Source organism: Notolepis coatsorum, assembly GCF_963971535.1.
Source record: "Notolepis coatsorum genome assembly, chromosome: 12".
In the NCBI taxonomy this organism is placed as follows: domain Eukaryota; kingdom Metazoa; phylum Chordata; class Actinopteri; order Aulopiformes; family Paralepididae; genus Notolepis; species Notolepis coatsorum.
In genome coordinates, this window is record NC_140176.1 from 76478465 (window position 1) to 76502748 (window position 24284).

The 24284-nt window shown below is 42.6% G+C and overlaps 1 protein-coding gene across 1 annotated transcript in view; it reads right to left on the reverse strand.

Annotated features, from left to right (window-relative positions):
• LOC311237919 (cyclic nucleotide-gated channel beta-3-like) overlaps nucleotides 1-23477 on the reverse strand; it is a gene marked incomplete at both ends in the record, with an annotated part of 79206 nt that extends 55729 nt beyond the window's left edge. Inside the window, 3 exons of the mRNA XM_084325893.1 lie at nucleotides 7377-7527; nucleotides 16605-16692; nucleotides 23358-23477. Coding sequence (XP_084182019.1) covers nucleotides 7377-7527; nucleotides 16605-16692; nucleotides 23358-23477 — 359 coding nt within the window. The remainder of the gene's footprint in view (nucleotides 1-7376; nucleotides 7528-16604; nucleotides 16693-23357) is intronic.
• Nucleotides 23478-24284: the final 807 nt, after the last annotated feature.

Consider the following 24284-nt stretch of genomic DNA (forward strand, 5'->3'; position numbering starts at 1 on the left):
AAACCCTAGATTTAAATATATGGATTGAAAATGGAGGAAGAAAGAAACTGCCCGGTTAAATTGAGCTGTTCTGCTTTTCATCTGAATTTGATGATAAAATCGAAATATTCTGAAAGCCCACAGCCTTTTGTTTGCAACTCGATTAATAATATCAAGTGGAGAACGGAGAAGAAGCAAAGCATTTTTATTTACCAAAAATGCTTCAAATATTTTTCCAATTATCTTCACCTAGAAAAGAAACGAAAAACCGAATTATATCATTAAGAAGTGCTCAAATACTTTATTGTAATATGCAACGTGAGAAAGCTGACTTGATCTATACAAGCACATACACGCTGCATATTTGAGGGGCTTGCAGCTCTTTTATAATCACAAGATAGTGGATAGGACAAAAACAGATCAGAATTAATATATTCATATATTTAACATTTTAAGCATTTTATGAGCAAACTAAATTCGTTAGATTGGACATTTGAAAACCGTCGATCTGCAAGCACATTCGTGCTGCGTAGTCAAGCTGAGAAGACAACCCTTGGCACAGGCTGTTTCTCCCCTCCTCTTTTCCCAGAGGCGAAAAGTAAACTGGTGTAACCCGAGGGCCCATACTGGTTGATACCGTTAATACGGCAACCACCGGAAACCACTCGGCAGGGGTAGACCATCCGAATGGCTACATCTGTATACTGCAGCCTGTCATACTGTATGTTCATAACCACCCCAGCACAAAATATAGCATGTCAGAGGTGAATTCTAGGCTAACCTGCAGAGGCTTGTCGGTGGTTCACAGGGTTGGGAGGACAGTTTGTCTCAACCACAGCCAACTTGGGACACTGCAATGTAGCACATCCTCTGAAGACTTGTCTTGTGATGTCACAATGCCCCTCTCCCGCCATTTCAATTTGGGGAAAAGGACCCCTATGTTTTTACTTCCTACCCGCAGCAGGGAGCCTCTGTCCCTTTCTCTCTCACACCCCACACAACACAAAAGCACACACTCACACATGTAAAACACCTTCTCAATACCCCTAAACCTAAACCGTTACTGAATTATGTGGGGACCACACTCAATATGGATGTGCTGAATAGAATTGGATATCGGAACAAATACGTTACTGATAAGTCAATTAAAAAAGTGAAGCCTGGTGTGACGTACATGGGTACGTGGGTTGGTCATTACCATTATTACTGTATTTATGACACCATCTGAACATCAGGTTAGTATATGTAAATGTGTTGTTTTGTATGTGTGAGGTTGTGTCATCTCCTAATCTTCTGTTCTGTTCTGCAGATGCCACTCATCTCCCTGATTGGATTGGTTGCACCTGATTGGTGCATCTTCAGGCAGGCAGTGGAGATGAGTGAATAACAGAGTGGGAGATGACACACGTCCGGGCGCCTCATTGGAGTCACTGCCACGTCTCAGAGTGGAGTGAGGAGGTTGCCTTCTCTGCTAGCTGTCGCGGTGGAAGCGATATACATGGTGGCTTTGTGTTAGTGACCACTTGGTGTGGATCGATCCTAGTTTGTGGTGGTGTCCTATAACGGACACGCAGTTATCTTGTTAATTGTTTGTTTGTCTGTATGTATACCGTGTTTGTTCTCCCCTTACCTTTTTCCCTTTGTGTGGACTGGGTTTAAATCCCCTGAAATAACATCTCTTTTCCCTTTGGGAAAAGCCGTGGAGGTTTGAATTCCTACCCTATACAATAAATATTATTTACCATTTGAAACGTCTTCGTTTACTATCTGCCTACCCGGGACTGTTTGAAAAGCATTTACTGAGAGGGGCTGTTTCTGTTCATGTACAGCCTGCTCCAGCTACTATTCTGTGCGGTCGTTAGACCTCTGTACATGACATGGGGGCTCGTTAGTTTGCGCAATTGTATAGTTATGTAACATTGTGACTTGTCAATTGGAGCATGGCAGGTAAGGTAGCATTGTTTTTTCTTTCTCATTGGTAAGTTATATTGTGTTTTCCATTGTCCGTGCTACACAGTTTGATTGATGTAAACCGTTCTTGTATGTAATGCTCTTAAACTAATCTTTTTTTCTGCCACATAGGTAACAGGGGGATCGCCTACCTGGTTAGAGGGTGGGGGGCATGCGTCGTAATTCCGGTGGAGCACGCAATGAAATCGGTAAGCGACTGAAGATATGTGTAGGCCTCATCCCGCCAGGGGAGTAGTTTAGCTGGGGATATGCTAGAGTGACACAGGTGATCCTAGTTAGATGGTTATACCAACGTTTATTGTTTTCCTGAATGGTAGATGTGGGCATTAAATCAGATTGGTTGAATTGTATACTACGGAATGTGGCGATTAAATGTGTTACGCACAGATATTGTGGAGTAGGTGAGTGGCTATTTCCTGGTGCCTGTTATTCATTTGATGGTAACGCAGGTTGCTACGGGAGCACAGGGTAATTATACATATGTTATTTGTGGCATAGTCATATTCTGCAGGGGCTATGGCTGGGGTAGCTTTTACTTTGGAAGTTTTTTTGGCGGACCCTACGAGGGATCAAATTGATGTCTGCACAAAGATAGATTTGTGTAGTGTCGCCAAACATTATGGCATTACTGTCCAAAGTTCGAAAAGTAAAGAGGAGTTGAAAGCGATCGTGCTGGCTGGGTTGTTGGATAAAAATATATTTAGTTTGCCCATAGCCCAGGGAAATGTCTCTGAGAACGTCGCACACGGCGGGGCGGCTGACAAGTCTAGTGAGGACACTGGTGGTTTAGATCGAAACGCTGGTGCGGTACAAAAACAGAGAGGTGGCATTTCCAGGGGGCAGGAGAATGATAGTGATGACTCTGTACGCTCAGGGCGTGCCTCTGTTTCTTCTCCCACTCGTAAATCAAGTAGACGTTTGGCCCGTCTCCAGATGGAGGAAAGAGAGGCTATGCGAGTCAGGGAGGAGAGGAAAGAAGAGAGGAAGGAAGAGAGAGACAGGGAAGAGAGAAGGGAAGAAAGAGAGATGCAGAGGGAAGAAAGAGAGATGCTGAGGGAAGAAAGAGAGATGCTGAGCGAAAAGGAGGAGAAGGACAGGGCGCTGCTGAGGGAAAAGGAGGAGAAGGACAGGGCGCTGCTGAGGGAAAAGGAGGAGATGGACAGAGTGCTCCAGGTGACTATAAGAAGGATGGAGTTGGAGAGTGGTGGCTCTTCCTCCTCCTCAACTGAAGTCTCCCAGGGCCTTTTTAATATTGGGCAGCATATTTCTTTAGTTCCCGTCTTTCGGGAGTCTGAGGTGGAATCATATTTCTCTGTTTTTGAGCAATTAGCGTGGGCTTTGCATTGGCCAAAGGACCAGTGGGCGATTTTATTGCGATACAGACTCACTGGTAGGGCTCAGGAGGCATGCCAGTCATTATCGAATGAGGACAGCGTGGTATATGAGAAAGTGAAGAGTGCTGTCTTGCGCGTATATGAACTGGTGCCGGAAGCGTATAGGCAACGATTTAGGGCACTAAGTAAAGCTCCCTCTCAAACACATGTTGCATTTTCCCGTGAACAACGGACTATGTTTACTCGTTGGTGTGAAGCATGTAACGTGGATGGTGTCGAAGCGTTGAGCGAGTTAGTCCTCATTGAGCAATTTAAGAAATGCGTGCCCGAACGCATTATAGTGTACTTAGAGGAGCGCAAAGTTTCTACCCTCCAGGAAGCTGCAGTTTTGGCAGACGAGTTCGCATTGATCCACTAAAATATTGCTGTGCGAAATAATGTGTATGTAGGAGGTGGTGCGTTCTCTCCTTCTGAGTCGGCGTATCAGGGAGGTGACGAGCGAGCATTCCGACCACGCTCACCGCCGTCTGAAAAGGCCACCTTTGTGTGTCATTATTGTAAGAAAAAAGGGCATTTTATGAGGGACTGTCATGCGCTAAGGGATCGACAGGAGACCAGGGAGTCAGCCCAGGAACCGAAAGGGGTGGGGTTGATTGGTACAGTGTCATGTCCTGACCAGAATAGCTCTTTTGAACCCTTTTTGTTTGATGGTTATGTGTCCCTATCAGGTAAAGTTGGGGACTACCAACGGGTGAGAATACTCCGTGATACAGGAGCCTCTCAATCGTTCATCCTGGCTGATGTATTACCATTGGATGTGGGCTCCTGTCAGTCAAGTGAATTGGTGAGAGGTATTGACATGGGGTGTGTGCGCGTGCCGTTGCATAAGGTGCATGTACAGTCTGCACTGATCACAGGTTGTTTTCCGGTCGCGGTTCGCTCATGTTTTCCCGTGAAGGGCGTGGATTTCGTCATGGGGAATGATATCGCTGGGGGTAAGGTCGTCCCTGTGTTGGAGGCTGAGGACACTCCATTTACTGACTCATTGTGTGATGCATTGATTGATAATCACCCCAATGTTCCTTCAATTTGTGCTGTCACTAGGGCACAGGAGCGGAAGCGAGGCCATGGTCTAGCGTTGGGTGACTCTGTATGTGGTGAGTTTTGCAAATTGGCGGTGGAGCAGCATTTTGAGGCGGGGGATGAGGTGTTTATTGTGCTGCCCACGCCTGGTACTATGCTCACTGCCCGGTTCTCAGGACCTTATGTGGTAAAAAGAAAGGAGTCTGCCACTAAGTATTTGTTGTATACGCACAAGCGGCAGAGGAGGACACGCTGGTGTCATGTGAATAGGCTAATGAAGATTCCTGCCCGCGTCTCGTCGGAGTTGGGATGTGACAGGGTTGTTGGTTCACATGCTGTGTTGTGTTCTGATGTGCCTTACAGGACGCACAGTGTTGCTGTTGGGAGTGCGGACCCCGTTAAGTAGTTCGCGTATCGGTGTCCGGTGGCGATGAGGGAGGTCATGGGGAGAGAGGCTCTCTACCCCCTGAAAAAAAAGGGGGGGCTAGCTACACATGGCCATGGTCCCTGGAGCTCTTTTTGCCTTCTGGCTCCCAAGGCTAATGTGTCTCTCCGTTTTCTGTAATGCAGGAGGGTGACGCGGGGCCTGTGTGGTGCTGATGTGGCCCATTTGGTGGGTGATTTTGTGGAGGGAGAATAATTATTTTTTTGTTGTTTCTGTTCTCCCTGGTATGTGGTACTAATCTCATGTTGGGTAATAAGTAATAATGTTTTGCTAACCCTGCAGGTTCGCTCTTATGGGGGGAGGTGTGACATACATGGGTACGTGGGTTGGTCATTACCATTATTACTGTATTTATGACACCATCTGAACATCAGGTTAGTATATGTAAATGTGTTGTTTTGTATGTGTGAGGTTGTGTCATCTCCTAATCTTCTGTTCTGTTCTGCAGATGCCACTCATCTCCCTGATTGGATTGGTTGCACCTGATTGGTGCATCTTCAGGCAGGCAGTGGAGATGAGTGAATAACAGAGTGGGAGATGACACACGTCCGGGCGCCTCATTGGAGTCACTGCCACGTCTCAGAGTGGAGTGAGGAGGTTGCCTTCTCTGCTAGCTGTCGCGGTGGAAGCGATATACATGGTGGCTTTGTGTTAGTGACCACTTGGTGTGGATCGATCCTAGTTTGTGGTGGTGTCCTATAACGGACACGCAGTTATCTTTTTTTTTTTTTTATGCACTTTTTCTCCCATTTTCTATATTTTCTCCCATCCCAATTTCATATCATCCAATTCAACCCTCCCCTGTCACGAACGCTGTTTCTTGCCTCCCACAAGCCGGCTGCAATGTGGACTAAGTCATACATAGCACAAGTCCCCTCCGGTACTTGAGGTAACAGCAGTCGCATCTTTTCACCTGCGCAGCTCGATCTCTCAGTGGCGAGGAGTAACGCGTGGGAGGCTCACGCTGCCCCCGACACTTCCTGATTCTACTGCGCAGGCGCACCAACCGACCTGTAGGAGTCGCTGTCCACAACGCCCGATCCCCACCCATCAGTTTCCCACCCCCTAATACGGCCAATGTGTATTAGTATGAATGACCAGCTAAACTGAAAGCAATGTGGAGCGCTGGGCTCAAACAGGCGAGCCCAGCGTCTCCGCATTCGTGGCGAGCGCCTTGCCCACTACGCCACGTAGCCACCTACGCAGTTATCTTGTTAATTGTTTGTTTGTCTGTATGTATACCGTGTTTGTTCTCCCCTTACCTTTTTCCCTTTGTGTGGACTGGGTTTAAATCCCCTGAAATAACATCTCTTTTCCCTTTGGGAAAAGCCGTGGAGGTTTGAATTCCTACCCTATACAATAAATATTATTTACCATTTGAAACGTCTTCGGAGTCTTCCAGTTTAAATATGCTGCTCCTTCATCTTGGAACAAGATACAGGAGGACCTAAAATTACCAGGACTGGTCACCCTCGGAGAATTCAAAGCCATTTTAAAATCCTACGAACTCAGTTCCCTTGGTCAGTGCAACTGTGTTTGTTCATTTGCCTGTTTGATAACTTGCCTGAAATTGGAGCTTGATGTAAATGTTTTATCTGTATTTTATTGTGATGTTCTTTTTTATGTTGAAACTTTCTGCTGCCTTGCTTGGCCAGATCGCTCTTGAAAAAGAGATTTTAATCTCAATGATGCTTATCTGGTTAAATAAAGGATTTGATTGATTGATTGATTGTTTACTATCTGCCTACCCGGGACTGTTTGAAAAGCATTTACTGAGAGGGGCTGTTTCTGTTCATGTACAGCCTGCTCCAGCTACTATTCTGTGCGGTCGTTAGACCTCTGTACATGACACCTGGCTATGATAGGCCCTAGGCCCATATATTATTACAGTTTAACATTGCTTCTGTAGGAGTTGCTTAGCAACGCATATACAGAGCTGAGTTAAATTGTGTGTTTAAGTGTTTTATTCATAAAATGAAAAAACATTGCATAAAAGTAATGGAGCGCTCAAGGTCATGTGTTCTGATCTGGTACACTCCATTGACAAATCTAGCCTGAACTATCATATAAATGAACCATCATGTAAATGAACTATCATGTAAATGAACTATCATGTAAATCATGGTTTCAAAGGGACAACAATAGCATTCGAAAAAGGACCCACATTTATTTCCTAATGCGATAGTTGCATGAAATACATTTGGGTCCAAACCGCCGTAGTAACCGAATTCCAGTGAAACCGTCTACTACAGCTACACTTTGACCGACATGCTGAATTTGCTTGAATGCTGCTGGCCAATGCTGCTAAAAGTTGCTATGTGTGTGGAAGAAGTTTGACTAAATAAAAAGCAGCAGCAATATTGCATAACTGAGTCATGCTATTGGGTACTGTTTGTGTTTCTTCCTTTAGGAGTAGAATATTTGTATTTTAGATCTTAAGCAAAGTGCATTCATCCCAATTGAGTAGAATGGGATTGGTATCGGTAGATAATCAAGGTTGTGGTATCGGAAATGAAAACATGGTACGGAGCCTTCCCTAGTTCCTTCCCTTCCCTAGTTCTCACCCTTCAACTAGAATGACAGGAATAACCAGGGCAGGAGCGGCACCTCCAGCTGGGGCCGGAGCGGGAGCCGGGGCAGGAGCTGGAGCCGGGGCAGGAGCTGGGGCAGCTTCCGGGGCAGGAGCTGGGGCAGCTTCCGGGGCGGGAGCTGGCTCTAGAACAGAATACCATAAAACATATATTAAAATGAGTACTTTGCTGAAAAAACAAAGCTTTTACAGTTATTATGTGCATAATCCCACAAATATCCCAAAGCCGCCAACGGTCATAATACTACAGTCGGGTGAAAACCTTGTATCTCCGATTTGAGTCATTTTCATGATTTTACTTGAATTGAACATTCAACATCTGTGTTACGAGCATGTTCCATCACCCTAGGCCCCATGACACCCTTTCCAAACCTAATGTACAACTCCAATAATACATGGGTGTCAGTCAACCTCAATGGACTAGTGTTGAAAACTAGCACTTGTGCTATAAACACGCAAAACAACGCATCTGGTCTGTCCACTGTGGCTGGTCCAATGTAGCTGTGGTGTCCATTTTAAATAAACGTTTTCATTCATTCTGACAATTAGTTTGTTTCTCTAAATTCCTCAATGTACTCTTTTGGAGATACATGCTTTTTGCCCTACAACAGCAATACATTAATTACGTTTGGCAGTAATTTTTATATATATATATATATATATATATATATATATATATATATATATATATATATATATATATATATATATATATATATATATATATTATTTTTTTTTGTTTAAGAATATCCAAACTATAGCCTCAAATATTACATGAAACCATAATTATTAAAGCAGCAAGTACACAACTATGGAAATAAATTAGCTATAGGAAAAAAGGTTTTCAATAGTTATGTAATTAACTCGAAAACCCAGCCGCGTCAAAATCCATGTCACCACGGCAGAATCGGCAAACTCAAGTAGACGAGGTCGAGGACAATGTCTCTGTTACATCCCAATGTATGTGCTTCCCCAGTGTGTGTCTTGTTCTCCATTTTGTTTCCTCCCTCCAGCCAGAACCCGTCCTCCACCATTGGTCCCTGCTATGCCTGCCCTTCCATTGGTGGACTACATAGCAGCACAGCACCGATTGGTGGATGGGTTTCAAGACTCCAAGACCCAATCAATAACCATCACCCACCACCCAATCCTGGATCACCACCCCCTGTTAAAACATGGCTGCTCACTTCAGTCATGCCTCTCTCTCTAGTATTGAACTATAATAAGCAGTGCAGGAGCTCACTTATCCTTGAAAGACACTTTTATCACTGACTTAAAAGGCCCATACATCTCCATAAATGTTCAGGGGGGAGGGAATAAGTGCTTACCCTACAGACCCCAAGAAGTGCTGTATATTCTGTATTGTTTAATATAAATGCATTTTTTATTCCAATCCCGATTTGTATTTGAGATTCCCAAATCCCATCGGACTTGACTTCTTTGTGTCCCTCAATGAGTGTAATACCAGCATTCAACTGTATGCGCCACAGCGGTTTCTATCATCATCATCATCACCACCCACGCTATGCATAAAATATATAGGTCCGCGGAGAGGCACGGTGAGGAGGCCGTGCAAACTGCAATGGAATATGGGGCATCTCTCTCTCTTTACCTAATATTTTGATTCTATCCTGACATTTTTCAGTTGGAAGGGCAGTCTATATGCGTAACGGTAAAAAAAAAAAATAATAATAATAATATATAATTTTTTTTCAAAAAGGGCACTTTTTTGATGAGGCTCAAAAAGGCAGGTGCTCAAGCACCCCTTGGCCTCTATGTGTGCATGTGCCTGCACACACACACACACCACCATGTAACTATGATTATAGTTAGTGCTATACTGTTCCATAAATCAGTCTATTACAACCATGAAAAAACTATTGAGAATGAGGAGGGTAGATATGTGATGGTTGTGGGGTCTATTGGGGGTACCAAAATAACAATGGTCAACATATATGCCCCAAATGAAGACAATGCAGATTTATTCAAGAAAATAGCATCCATAGTAGCGGATAAAGCGGAGGGTACTATCTTGATAGAGGGAGATTTTAACTGTGTCTTGAGAAATAATATAGATTGACTCCCAGCAGGAACAGGTCCCCGGTCCAAAAAAACGAATGCTCTTCTGGCGATGATGGAGGAACTGGGACTGATGGATATCTGGCGCTGTGCCCACCCCAGGGAGAAGGATGTCACAGGTACACGGCAGTTACTCTCAAGAACAGACATATACAGAGCTAATACATGCAACATAGAACCAATTACTATCTCAGACCATGCCCCTGTCACCTTGAAAATAAAGATAGGACCAAGTAATCAGTTTAAATACTGGCGAATGAATGTATCACTATTAAATAATGAAGCAATACAAAAGGAAATAGGTAAAGGCTGGGAGGAATATCTCGCCTTCAATGACAATGAAACTGTCCCCCCTTCTGTTCTTTGGGAGGGGGCTAAAGCAGTGATGAGGTGCAATGTTATTGCTAAATCAAATTTATTTATCAATACAAATGTATTTATAAGGCCCGACAACACACGTTAATGTCCCCATGTCTTCTTTAAACAAGTCAAGAAGAAAACATAACAATAAGTCAAGAACAGAACAAGAACACCATAAGGTCCAACAAATTTAAAATAAATGCAAATAAATGAAAGAATGCAAGCACTCCCAGATATACCCCACGCGAAGGTAAGGAAAAACTCACTAAAACCTAACAATAGGGGAAAATGCTCCACAGGCAGTGTGGAGGAGAGAAACCTTAGAAGGGCCATTCAGGGGGGATCTCCCTTCTTAGATGTCGGTGATAGTAGTGTTGCAGACTAACAGTTGGTATTGCTATTTCCTCAAGATTAAAAAAACAAAGACTAGCCTAACAAAATTAATTGGAGAAGGAAATTATGAGACTAGAGACAGAACATCAACAATCCAAAAATATGGAAACTCTGGGCTTACTAAAAGAAAATAGAAAGAAATTGGATGATCTGCTAACATACAATGCGGAGAGAGCACTGAGATTTGTAAATAGGACATACAAAATGGGAAATAGAGCAAGCCGCCTGTTAGCATTTCAGATACGTAAAATACAATCCAATAGAGTAGTACACAAGATAAAATGCCCAATCAGAGACCAGATGCTAACCCAACCTAAAGATATCACAGAGGAGTTTGCTAAATACTATGAGAAGCTATATAAAAAGGAATATGAACCGGACAAGGAAGAGAAGATCAAATCCTTTTTTAGCTCAATCAACCTGCCTAGATTAACAGTAGACGAAGCAGATATGATGATATTTCCAATTAGAAAAGAAGAAATAAGAACAAATCCCCAGGAGTAGACGGCTCCCCAGGAGAGTACTGTAAGATATTTGTAAATGAGCTAACCCCAGTTGCTCTGGAGTCTGGACAAAGGGGACCCACCGAGGTCATGGCTGGATGCAGTGATAAGTGTAATCCATAAAGACAACAAAGACCCAACCCAATGTATGTCATATCGTCCAATCAGCCTTCTCTGTGTGGATTTAAAGGTACTGACCTCAATTATAGCAAATAGAAAAAAACACATTAGTAAACTTATAAAACCAGACCAAACAGGTTTCATTAACAACAGGCAGGGAACTGATAATGTTAGAAGAGCCTTGAACCTACAGTCAATCTCAGCCAGAGGGGACACCCCGTCAATGCTTCTCAGCTTAGATGCAGAGAAGGCATTTGATAGGGTCGATTGGACCTTCTTAAATCAGACACTCAGGCATATGGGCTTTAATGAGAAGTTTTCTGAATGGATCAAAACGTTTTACAAAAACCCCAGATCTAGAGTTAGGGTAAATGGACACTGCTCGGAGTTCTTCTCTCTGGGGCGCGGTACGCGCCAGGGCGACGCCCTTTCGCCCTCCTTGTTCACGCTCAGCATTGAACCACTAGCTGAACTAATAAGGACTAATCAGTTTGAGTGCCAGCCATTTAACATTGGAAACCCTGTTGAATAGCACCCACTTCAATGATAGCGTTGTGAACGCATAATCTCTTTCCTAAATTATGGCTATGTGTCTAATCTGCCTGTCGTTTATCAATGACTTGTTTGCAGTCAACATTGTCGAAACGGATTGTTTTTTTATCGGTTCATTTTCGTTTTATAGCATTTTGAAAAGCCCTCGTTTTCAAGGAACATATATAGATTCCGTGATAAACGGCATTTACTGGAATATTCTAGCATACACAAAAACGTTGTAATTTTTCGGCCTATTTATGAATAGTTTTCAAATAAACGCTAGATTATCGATAGTATATGTGTACTTATGCACGCTATAGAGGCGGGCTGAAAAATCTATTCTCTCATTTCCTCATCAGGAATCACAGCGCACACACACACACACACACACACACGCATAGGGCAAAAGCTTATATCTCTGTGAACATAGCTCTGATTATCCTAAGACTGGTAAAATAAATTCCTTGCCTGAGATCAGATGTTATCCAAAAAGATTATTCCAATTCCTGATCGCCATTCCAAATATCGATCACACTTATTGATTACAGCGTTGGTACTGTAAATACATAATCCACGCTGTTCTGATGGCCGGCGATCACTTGGTCTCTTCAGTTGGCTTGAGGGAAAAGATAGGGGGCGGTATCTTCCCAATTGAGCTCAGAGGGACTCTGCAGCACTAACCCGAGGCTCGATTGATGAAATATGAATTAAAATCGCTAATAAAAAAAGAAACGGCAAACAGACGCTATATAGCATCGGGGGCACTCAAAGGTCAGCATGAACTAACGAAAAAAAGCGTCCGTGGCATCCAATGTGTTAATACGAGGAATTCATGATGAAGGAAATGATCAACACAAATTATCACTATTCGCAGACGATATATTATTATTTTTGGAAAACCCTGCTACCTCTGTCCCCGCACTTCTACATAGCCTAAGTGAATACAGTAAAGTGTCAGGATTAGTGCTGTCAATCGATTAAAATATTTAACTCGATTAATCGCAAATTAATCGCATTATTATTTTTTTCTACCTTAAACAGATCTTTTTCAAGTTCCAAGTTTTAATATTGTTATCAACATGTGAGTCAACAAATGCTTGCTTTATGCAGCCATTTAACACAAAAGGATGACCCTCATGCATTGCAAATTTGCATCAAATTCAAAACAGAGTGATGCACAAAATAACTTAAAAGAAAATAATAATAACAATGAATAAAGTGTGCATGAAATAATAGGGGAAAGAAAACGTTAGGAACTTGTTACATTCACCCACACAAGGGCTGAGTAATCACCCCCCCCCCTCTCTCTCACACACTCTCCCAGCTCTCTTTCTCTCTTGCCCCTTCCTCATCTCTCTCACCCCCCTCTCTCTCTCTCTATATCTCACACACACACACACACACACACACACACACACACACACACACACACACGCACACACACACACACACACACACACACACACACACACACACACACACACACACACACACACACACACACACACACACACAAAAATAGTGGCGTTAATAGAATTGGGCGATAACGCGTTAATACCGCGTTAACTTTGACAGCCTTAGTCAGGATATAAGATTAATATAAACAAATCCGAAGCCATGATGATAGTCGGGGAATGGCCATCCCAATTAGATGATTTGGTCTCTTTTAAAAAATCCAAACAGGGATTCAGATATCTTGGTGTTGTTCTTACACCCAAGACTACACAACTATTCTCCTCAAACCACGACAAACTGATTAAAGAATTAAAAAAAAGATCTAGATAGATGGGATTTACTACCCCTGTCCTTTTTTGGCAGGATAGAGTCAGTGAGGATGAATATCCTACCAAGACTACTCTTCCTATTTCAATCCATCCCTATACGAGTAACACAATCCACATTTAAGATGTTGGAAAAACGGAAAAATGGATCAAACATACACTGAAAATCTGGAACACAGTTAAAAAACACAAAAAGGTACCGCAGCTTTGTCAAGGGCTATGCCCATAGTAGGAAACATAGAGTTTCTCCCATCCATGTGGGATAATATACAAAAGATGGGCTGATAAGGGATTAATTACAATTGACAGACTATTTGATGGGAATACATTTAAATCTTTCTCACAACTGCAAAACAGATTTTCTCTACCATCAAGTGACTTATACAGATATTTACCAATTAGAAACTATGTCACTAAACACACAGAGTGGGATACTATTAAGAAAGAACCAACCAATATAGAACTCCATTTTATACGACTGTGTGAACGCCCGATATTGACAAGAAAACAAATATCCCTTATGTACCAAAATCTAAGGCTAGACATGTCTGATGACACTCTACATATTAAAGAAAAATGGGAACTAGAGATGAATACAATAGTGTTATGGAAAGAATTTGATTGGAAGGTCAAAATGAGATTCTTCAGAACTCCATTGACAGCATGTGTCTTCAAAAAGGACTCTACCAACAAATGCTGGAGGGAATGTGGTATGATTGGGGATCATACGCACATATTCTGGGACTGCCCAAAAAATACAGACGTTTTGGAAGGATATAAAAGAAGAAATAGAGAAAATATTGGAAACGGACATCCCCATGGACCCAATGTTGTTTCTGTTAGAAATACAGAGTGAACGAGTGTTGGACACGGATCAGTACTATATACTACACATCTTATTGATGATTGCAAAAAAAAGTATTACTATTAACTGTATGAAACCTGAGCCCCCTACGACTGCTCAATGGAAACAGAACGTTTTTTTTTTTTTTTTGTATTTTATTTTTTTATTATTTTTTAAACAAACACATAAACAAACATGACAACACACGATAAGATATACAAGCATTAATTGTCAGAGCACATCCAATGAAATCACATTTTAGTTAATTGTCTTATATAAGATATACCCCTAATACCTGTTATCTAAAAACCTACACACATATGCTCCAGCTCGAACCCCCCCCTCCCGGACCCCACCTTGGGAAGTACCTCCCTTATCCCTCGCACCTAACCAGACACTACCATTATAAGCTAGCTTTTATTCTCTCCACCACTTCTAACCACATTGACATTTTGGATTCATTGAGACCCAGAATTCTTGCTGTAGATATTTCTTGATAAATCACATTTTTCCGGTTGAAACCAGCGTGATGCGATCAGCTTTTTAGCTACTGTGATACCCGATAAAACCAATCTCTTTAGCTGGAAACAGAAAGTTAAACATGTACATACGATGGAACACATGACATCCCAGCTACAGCTGAAGATGCCTCTCTTTGAGAGGAGATGGAGGTCAATTACTAGCTATCTTGGGTAGGCTTGGGACACACTGCTTTGAGACAGGATGGAGGGAAATGTACATGTGTGTATTATGGGTATGTACTGTATATATAGAGAGGGAAATGTGTAGGTATATTTGTGTAGGCGGGAATGTTTTGGAGGAGGGACCCAATCTCAAGGTTAGTTATTTGTAAATGTTTAATTTATTTTATTTTGTCTGTACTGTCATTTGTACTGTAGCCTACTGTACTGTCATTGTATTGCTGTTGGCAATAAAGTAAAACATTTTTTTTAGTGCTTTCACCACTATGTAAAGTGATTATAGTTAGTACTCTCATCACTATGTAACTATGATTAGTTAGTGCTCTCAGCTCTCACCACTATGTAACTGTGATTATAGTTGTTTAACAGCTATTTTCACAGTCATGACAGCATTTACCGTGACAGCACTTAATTATGTTAATGCTATTCAGGTGAGAGGAGTGGCTGGGCTGGTTGTAGGGGGGTATTGTTCACGCCCAGCCCAAACCGGCAGAAGTGGTCAAATCTGGCCTGCCTTTGAGAGGCTTTTTCTCTGCTTTAATCTTCTAGAAAAAAAGGCTGTTTTAGTTCAAGTTTCTTCAAGTTTCTTTAATAGTTGTCATACAGAAGTACAGAATACTTTCATACAAAATGCTTCTTACTGTTACGCTCCAGAGACTGTGCTAGACAAGATAGTATCAAATAACATAGTATAGCATGTAATTTAGAAGAAGAAAATGAGGTCACAGTGTTCGGTATAGACATATGTACAATGTTCTGAGTTACCAAATAATATACAATACTATGCAGTGTACTAATGTACAGTACTATATAGTGCAAAGCAGAAATGGGATGAGGTACAATTTAGGTACAATTTACAGTAAGGTGTACGAGTTGTAGTGCAATTCTTCATCAATAAATATAAAGTGTGGGGAGTGGGTGCTACAGTGTGTTTGTTTAAAGTGGGTGTGTGCTATAAAGTGTGTGGAGTGGGTGCTACAGTGTGTTTGTTTAAAGTGAGTGTGTGCGTGTGTATGTGTGTGCTATGTGCGTTTGGTGGTTGTTGTTGTGTAGTGTTCATTGTTCGTTTAGCAGCCTGAATTACACGATTCAAATGAGCACACCTTCTTCAAACATTCTCAGGTTTCAACGTATGAAACATCATTTGAAAGCTTCATTCTGTACTTTCACAATCTGTAAAAATCTGTAAAATGAAAATGGAGACATGGGATCAATGTAGGTCCTATGGTTGTGGGTATTCAGGTTCAATCAAGTTGAGTCGAGATGAGGCCATGTTAGCATTGTCCTCCTCGCCAGACTCTTTGCTAGTATTGTTAGTAGGCAGCCGACCTTTGAAAAAGCTTGAGATAAGTTACTTGGTATGTTTTTCCCCAAGGGGATCAATACAGGAATATCTTATCTTATCTTTATCTTCTTTTCCGAAGTAGCACGTCCTTCTATCTTAGCTGATACACCGTTTTTGATCCATGTTTGTTGAGCTCTCTTCCGTCTTTCATGGTAAACTTTCCCACAGCCGCTATCCAATTCCCACAGTCATGTGGGTCCCCAGAAATACACCCGCAAGTTGTGAACGGACTGTTTGGAACTGTTCTCGAGATATGTGAAGGACACACAGATTTGTTTCTTCTATATTTACATTGCATTGTATAGTACTATGTTCTCGTATTGTGCAAATAAAGCTTTCTCAACACTTTTGTCACAGCTTTGTCATGGCCGTACGGCCGGTTTGTGACAACACATTCCCAATAAATATTAATAAATTTAAAAGTATTTGTGCATGCTATTTTACAAATTATACTTTTTAAAAAGTGGTAGGGACAACATTGTCCATTTCAAAGATTTTGTGGGGACGTGTCCCCAGTGTAAATCACACCTCTGCATACACACCTGGTTTGGCCTCCTCCTTCTCAGACTGTTCCTCTTTCTTTTCTTCCACCTTCTTATCATCCTCCTTTGTTTCAGGAGTCTTTTCTACCTGCAAAATACACAGCAGTTCACTGACAACATTTGAACATTTGGCCGTTTGGTAGTCTGAAGGTTCCCGGTTCAATTCTGGCTCCTCCCGACTTCACATCAAAGTGTCCTTGAGCGAGACACTTAACCCCTAACTGCGCGCAACGAGCGGGTGGTTTGGCGTTTTGCGTGGCGGCTTTGGCCGTCATGGTGGGTGTGAATTTGAAGTTGTAAAGCGCTTTGAGTGATCGGCAGACCCGAAAAAGGGCTAGATAAAAGCAGTCCAATAATATAGCTTGGGTTTTCATTGGGGTCTTGAAAAAAGGTGAAGAACCTGCATTTTAGTATTAATGTAACTTCTTCTTCCTTCAACTGAGCCAATCACCATGCGCTATCCACCATCTTTTGACCAGAATAATAACTGGAAGCACTTTCAAACTGAATGAAAGGAGTTCAAATGGTTCTCAAGGGTGGGGGGTCAAACATAGGCCAATGAAATAGGATGCAAGGAGCCTTAACCATGGGGGCATGGTTAATCTAGACCAATGAATGTTGTAGTCTGTACTGAATGGACACACCAAATTTGAAGAAATGCCCTCAAGGCGTTCCTGAGATATCACATTCACAAGAGAATGTGATGAACGTGAGATCACAGTGACCTTGGCCATTGACCTTTGACCACCAAAATCAAATCAGTTCATCCTTGAGCCAAACTGAAAGTTTTTGCCAAAATAAAATAAATTCCCTCCAGTTGCTCCTGAGATATTGCGTTCATGAGAATGGAAAGTACGTACATCCAGCCACGCAACGAATAAGTCTCATATGACACTAGGTGGCGACAGTGGCTCGGTAGGTAGAGCAGTCGTCTAGTAATCCGGAGTTTCCCAGTTTGATTCCTGCTCCTCCAGGGCAGCGTGTCGAAGTGTCCTTGAGCAAGACACTTAACCCCTAATTGCTCCTGATGAGCAGGTTGGCACCTTGCATGGTTGCCTCCACCATCGATGTGGGAATGTCTGAGTGAATGGGTCATATCATGTGAGGAACAAATTGTAAAGCGCTTTGGATAAAAGCGCAGCCATTTACCATTTATAGGTGAAACTAGGGTTGCACATTTTACAAATGTATGCTCAATAAGTTTACATTACTTTACACTGGCTTACTTTGATCTTTAAAGTTGAATATCAAGCTTGTATTGCACATTTAGATGATGAATAAAACGTTGAAGCTTGTAAAGGCATGATGACAAGCCGACAGAACATATGAACAACCGCACACTCAGCACTGGGCTGTTTCTCCCCTCCTCCCCTCCCCTTTACTACAGGTGTCCCTGAAACAAAACCATGAATGAATGACACAGCAGGGCCAAACATTAAAAAGTAGGGAGTCATGTCAGTGGACTGATGCACAGTGGTGTTATAGGCATAGGTTAACTGAGGAAGGTGCCGCGGCCAATATCTCTTCTGGTCTGGGGGCAGTGTGCGCAACAAATCATGTAATGTGCGATTATATCTCTCACACTGACCATTTCCCTGAGGATGGTAAGGGGTAGTACGAGACTTGCGAATCTTGTAGACCTTGCATAACTGCCTGACCAACCCACTCTCAAAGTTTCTCCCCTGATCTGAATGAATACGTTCAGGAGGCCCAAATAAATGAAACCACTGTTTAATCAGAACATCAGCTACGGTACTGGCCCGCTGATCTTTAGTGGGAATGGCCTGGGTGTATTTGGAAAACACATCTGTTAAGACCAGCACATTTTCTCTTCCATTTGAAGCTGGTTCCAACATGGTGAAATCTATAGCCAGGATTTCATGTGGCCTAGAAGCCTGTAGACTGCCCATAACTGGTTTAATTTTTGGCTGTACAGCTTTAGCCAACACACATCTCCCACACTGCAGACACCATTTCTCGACATCCCTGTACATATTTGGCCAGTAACACCGCAAACGCACAAGTTGCAACGTCCGCTCCACCCCCTGATGCCCATGATTATCATGCAGCTGAGTGAGCACATCTTTATGCAAACACTGTGGTCAGGGCCGCCTCAGGGGGTGTGCGAGCAGTGCGGTTGCACAGGGCCTCGTGGGAAGGGGGGCCTCGCAAAAAATAAAAAATAAAAGTATTTATATTTTTTTTATACTTTCTTTTTTCTTCTTTTTTTTTGTGAGGCCCCCCTTCTCGCGAGGCCCTTTTTCATCACAGACCTAAAATCTAGTTTTGCTTATATGCTTATATATTTCACATTAGACACATTTGTAGAATGTGTCTGACTTGTTCCTGGCTCTGCGGCTCTGCAGATACACTATTGGAGCTCTGAGGCTCTGCAGCAGATATACTATTGGTTTCAATGAGGGGAGGGGTTACAGGTAAGGTACAGTCGGCCGGCGTGCGTCTGACTATTTCGCGCGTGCAGCATTGGAGGTTATGCCAGCCAAGACGAAGAGGACGGTCGTTCGGCAGATGGATTGAAGATGAAAGTTGTTGCATGTTAGAAAGTTCAGTCAGGCTAGCCATGTCGGCTTAGCTAAAGGCAGGGACAGCTAGTTAGTTTTAGCTACGTTAGCGAGTGCTAACATGTGGTTCAGTCGGGCTAGCCATGTCGGCTAGTAGCTTAGCTAAAGGCTAACTAGCGTTAGCTCCACGGTAGGAAAATGCGTCGACCTCGTCTCCTTCCAACTTTGCCATTGAATCTGCGTTAGGGTGAGTTTTTCAAGCAATCTATTCTGTTCCCGCTATGGTCTCTGTCTCTCTGTCTCTCTCGTGCTGCACCCACCCGCCGTGGTGTGTGTGTCTCTCTGTCTCTCTCGTGCTGCACCCACCCGCCGTGGTGTGTGTCTCTCTGTCTCTCTCGTGCTGCACCCACCCGCCGTGGTGTGTGTGTGTCTCTCTCTCTCTCTCTCTCTCTCTCTCTCTCTCTCTCTCTCTCTCTCTCTCTCTCTCTCTCTCTCTCTCTCTCTCTCTCTCTCTCTCCAATTCAAAAAGCTTTATTGGCATGAAATTTCACAAATGTTGCCAAAGCACAATTATGACATAAACAGCAAACAACATAACAATATAAGATCAAAAGAAATAAAGGAGATGGTGCGGTGAGTAAAACATGGTACATACAGTCAGGGCCGGACTGGCCATCGGGAGCACCGGGAGCTTTCCCGGTGGCCTGGCCTGCACAGATAAAAAAAAAAAAAATTATATAATAAAAAAAAAAAAAAAAAAAATATCTTTTTTTTATTATTATTATCTTTTTAGTTTTTTTTGCCAGGCCATTGTTTCTAGTTGTGGCGGCCGCGCGGCGCGACAGTTAGATAACCTAGGTGGGTGGGGAACAACCAGGATTTCACTGTCTGCCACAGGAAAACTATCTGACTCTCTCCCTCACGCGGACACACACACACAATGGAGCCGTGCTGCCGCTTGTGATTGGTGGAGGCGGGATCAGGCGATACAACTGATTGACAGCGGTGGCGGCGAATGGAATGGCAGACGGCACTCAGATGCAGAATAACAGCCAGGCAGTGAGCCAGGTAGTGAGGGACTCGGGAGAGATACAGTAGAGCGAAAGTCAATTAACGTTGATGTCAAGATGGACAGTGGAAGAAAGAGAAAGGGTGGAGGAGAGAGGGATAAAACAAAGAAAAAGAAAGGCCCTTACAGGAGAGAGTGGTTAACTGTATTATAATAGTAAATAGAAAAATATGTTGTGCTCTTGCTTTTTTCTTTTTGAAGGTGGAGAGAGTAGCATTGCTAGTGCCACAACAGTTTTATTTGAGGTCCATAACAGTACATTGTACTAAGCAATTGTTGGCTCATTAGTTTGTGATTCACATGCACTAAAATTCACCAGAATGCAGGAAATTAAGTCTCTGTAACAAAAAAAATCCTGGTGGGGGACCCCCAGACCCCCCGCTTAAAAAGTGGCCTGATTGGTGCTATATTTCGCGCTATATCTCCCGGTATGAATTATTTCCCCAGTCCGGCCCTGCATACAGTATATGTGTCCTACTGGTTGTCCCTTTTCTTGTGACATGAATTGACATATTTTGCAGCTAAAACTGCACATTTCTTCTGTTCCCCCAGGAGGAATGGCAATTTCTGCACTTCTGTCATACTTTGGAATTCTGGGGAAATAATTTCAATTTTTGGAAAGAATTCCTCCCTAATATTTCTGTAATTTTCACATTGTGTTAGGAAGTGTAGTTCTGTCTCTACGGCTCCCTCATCACAAAGACAGCACAACCTCTCCTCTCTGGGCAGCCAGGTCTGTCTGTGTCTGCCCTTCTCTATCGCCAAACCATGGTCACTCAGTCTGTACCTTGTCAGATTCTTTCTTAGATTCTTATCAGTTACTGTGCTGAGGTAGTCTGCCACAGTATACTGTCTGTTTAGGGCCAAATATGTTTCTAATTTGTGTTGTGATTGTGTGAGTTGATTCCAATACGTAATGTATTTATCTTTTTCTTTGGTTATAATTTGGTTAGGGGGGCTCGCATTTAAATCTCGCACAGGGCCTCGCATTTCTCCCAGGCGGCCCTGACTGTGGTAGTACAAGCTGATAGATCTCCTTACCACCATCAGGAGATTTACACTGTCGATACAGCACTGTCCCTTCCTCTCTCAGGCGCCCCCATAGGCTGAAAATGTTCATCGTTTTCTTGTTCGCCTAATAATGTTAACCAATGGAAAGACACACACACACACACACACTAACTTTCTTCCGGGCTACTTTCCCCTCACAGCTGATCAGAGAAAAAATAACCGCTTTTGCTGATCTGGACTGGTCCTCTGAGCTCCTCTCCAGTCGAGCTGCTGCGGTGTTTAAATCCCAAATATTGATAAATCCGCTGCCATTGTTGTGTAACATGTCATCTCTTCTCTAGAGTCTTCTTTATCTGCTTCACGTGGAGTTAATTCTACTCTAGAAGTGGATCTGTAACTTAAAAAGCATACACCGGTGGGGGCAGTAGGCAAAATTTACTCAGTGGATTCCTGAACACATAATGACACTGACTGACTACCGTGGCAAGCCTAGGTGGAACTAAGTATAACTTTAAATGACATTTAATTATAATAATTATAACGTGACCCTAAAACCGAGGTACGTACCGAACCATGGCTTCTGTGTACCGTTACACCCCTAGTACATACGGATGTACAAACGAACAACCCGAAAACATAATGCCACAGTTGTGCCGCACAGAGACATAAATATAGTCTAAATAACAGGCAGAATACACTCATGTACTTACAGACTCGTGATTACCACACTCTGTTTTTAACCAATGTTGCTTTCGTGTTTTGTCTGATTGATTGATTGATTGAAATGTTTTTGAACAGATTGCGGAATGGGTACAATACAGTACAGCTCAATACACACAATTGTTAACACATTGAGTGCCAGCAGGGGGCGCACTATTTATCGCTTGAATGCCAGCATTTTGGGACTGATTTTCCGATATTTCATGATTTTCGCGGAGCTATTTCTATATTCTATATTATGGCTATGTGTCTAATACGCCCGTCGCTTATCAATGACTTGCTTGCAGTCAACAAGTACGAAACGGATTGTTTTTTCATCTGTACATTTCCGTTTTATACCGTTTAAAAAAAAAGTTTTTGGAAATGTCTAGAAAAAAATAAAGATTCCGCAGGAATCGCCCTTTAGTGTAATACACACAACACATTGTCATTTTCCGGCTGATTTATGAATAGTTTTCAAATAAACGCTAGATTATCGATAGTATATGTGTACTTATGCACGCTAGAGAAACGGGCTGAAAAATCGATTATCTATGACCTGGTCAGCGCTAACGTCATATAGGGGACACGTTGTGAAATATGTGAAAAAGATATTTCCATTGAGTCCAATCCAATGGGAGCAATACCATCCGGGAGACGATAGGGGGCGGTATTTGCCCTTTTCGAGCTCATAGACAGTCCCAATGATAACGTGAGGCTGGATTGATGAAAAATGTATGGATATTGCTAATAAAAGCAATAACAATTAAATAACGAGATTTCTCGTCATTGGCACTCAACGCATGGTGGCCAACAACGGGATTTCTCGTCATTGGCACTCAACGTATTAAGGGGATGCAGACCAGAGAAAGACTTTCATCTTGTTTACATCAGGGTCCCCCATTTTCAATTCATGCCCGTGTCTCTGCGGTGGTAGACAGGCGCTTAGTCCGGTGCGCTACCCGGCTGCCAGTAATCTGAAGATTTGAAACAGTTCCAAAAAGGATTTCCATGCAGTTCTCCTGGTTTTCCCTCCCCCAGCCTTGTCTCGATTAGACATGGCGGCAGAGTGACTGAGATTAATGCAACCACCTGCAGTTGGTCCAACTCTCCATCAGTGCCAAGAGGCTTTCACTGATCTGACTTGATTTAATTTGGCACTGAACAAAGACTCAATGTGAAATCACGCATGCTAAGCATTAAAAGGATGCGAAATAATTTGAATATTTGCGGTTAAAGGTGCTATTTGTGAGTTAATGAGGACCATGTAGACTCAACCACATGCAACGTATGTGAGTCGGCAGCCTGTGCCTGTACTGACAATACCATCCATTAAATAATAATTAAATAAGTTAGTCTTACGCATTTGAAAAACAGCGTTTCAGTCCAGGTCAGCTGACACCAAAGCTATTGGACCTACAAAAGGGTATTTAGAAAGAGACAGGGTCTTACCTCAGCCGGTGGGGTAGGGGCTGGCACTGGGGCCGGGGCCGGGGCTGCTGCAGGGGCTGGGGCAGCATCAGGACCGGGTGGCTCGGGGGCACCAATGAGCTTCGAAAACCTAGCGAACATGGCAGGGTGCTGTCCTGTCTACGAGTGACAAGCAGCCACGTTGTCCTCCTGTGCCCTCACCCGCTTAAGGCAGACGTTTGATCCCTTCTAGTTGCCCCATTCACTGCCAATCACTTCCCTCATCCCATTAAGTCCCTGAGGGTACTCCCCCTTTCCTCTCAGATGAAAACAATTGACCAATCACCGCAGCTCTCACTGTTGCAGCCACCAATCACTGGACGGCAAGCTAGGAGTCCTCCTGTGACATAGTGCGAAGTACATTGAAAAAACCAAAACAAAAAAAACCTGTTGTACCCATAGATTGTAAAAAATATATACAAAATACATAGATGAATAAATAAAAAGACCCCCTTGCCTCTTGCATTTTTAGATCAAATAGATAAGCATAATATGGGATAATATTGCTTAATCTTGATGGGCAATACAAATTAAACATTAATTAAATTAATTAATTACCTTATTTGGGGTTGGGGGATACTATGTTTTCACAATATCAATATTGTTATAGATAGATAGATAGATAGATAGATAGATAGATAGATAGATAGATAGATAGATAGATAGATAGATAGATAGATAGATAGATAGATAGATAGATAGATAGATAGATAGATAGATAGATAGATAGATAGATAGATAGATAGATAGATAGATATGTAGCACCCTGAATATGTGACTATTATTCAGAAGTGCTGACTTGCCTTTTATCTCCCCTTTGTGCACAAAGACATCTTAACTAGTTTCCATTGATATTCTCTCGAACAATGACGCGAGTTTCTCCTTCTCTCACCGGCTGGAATATGGATT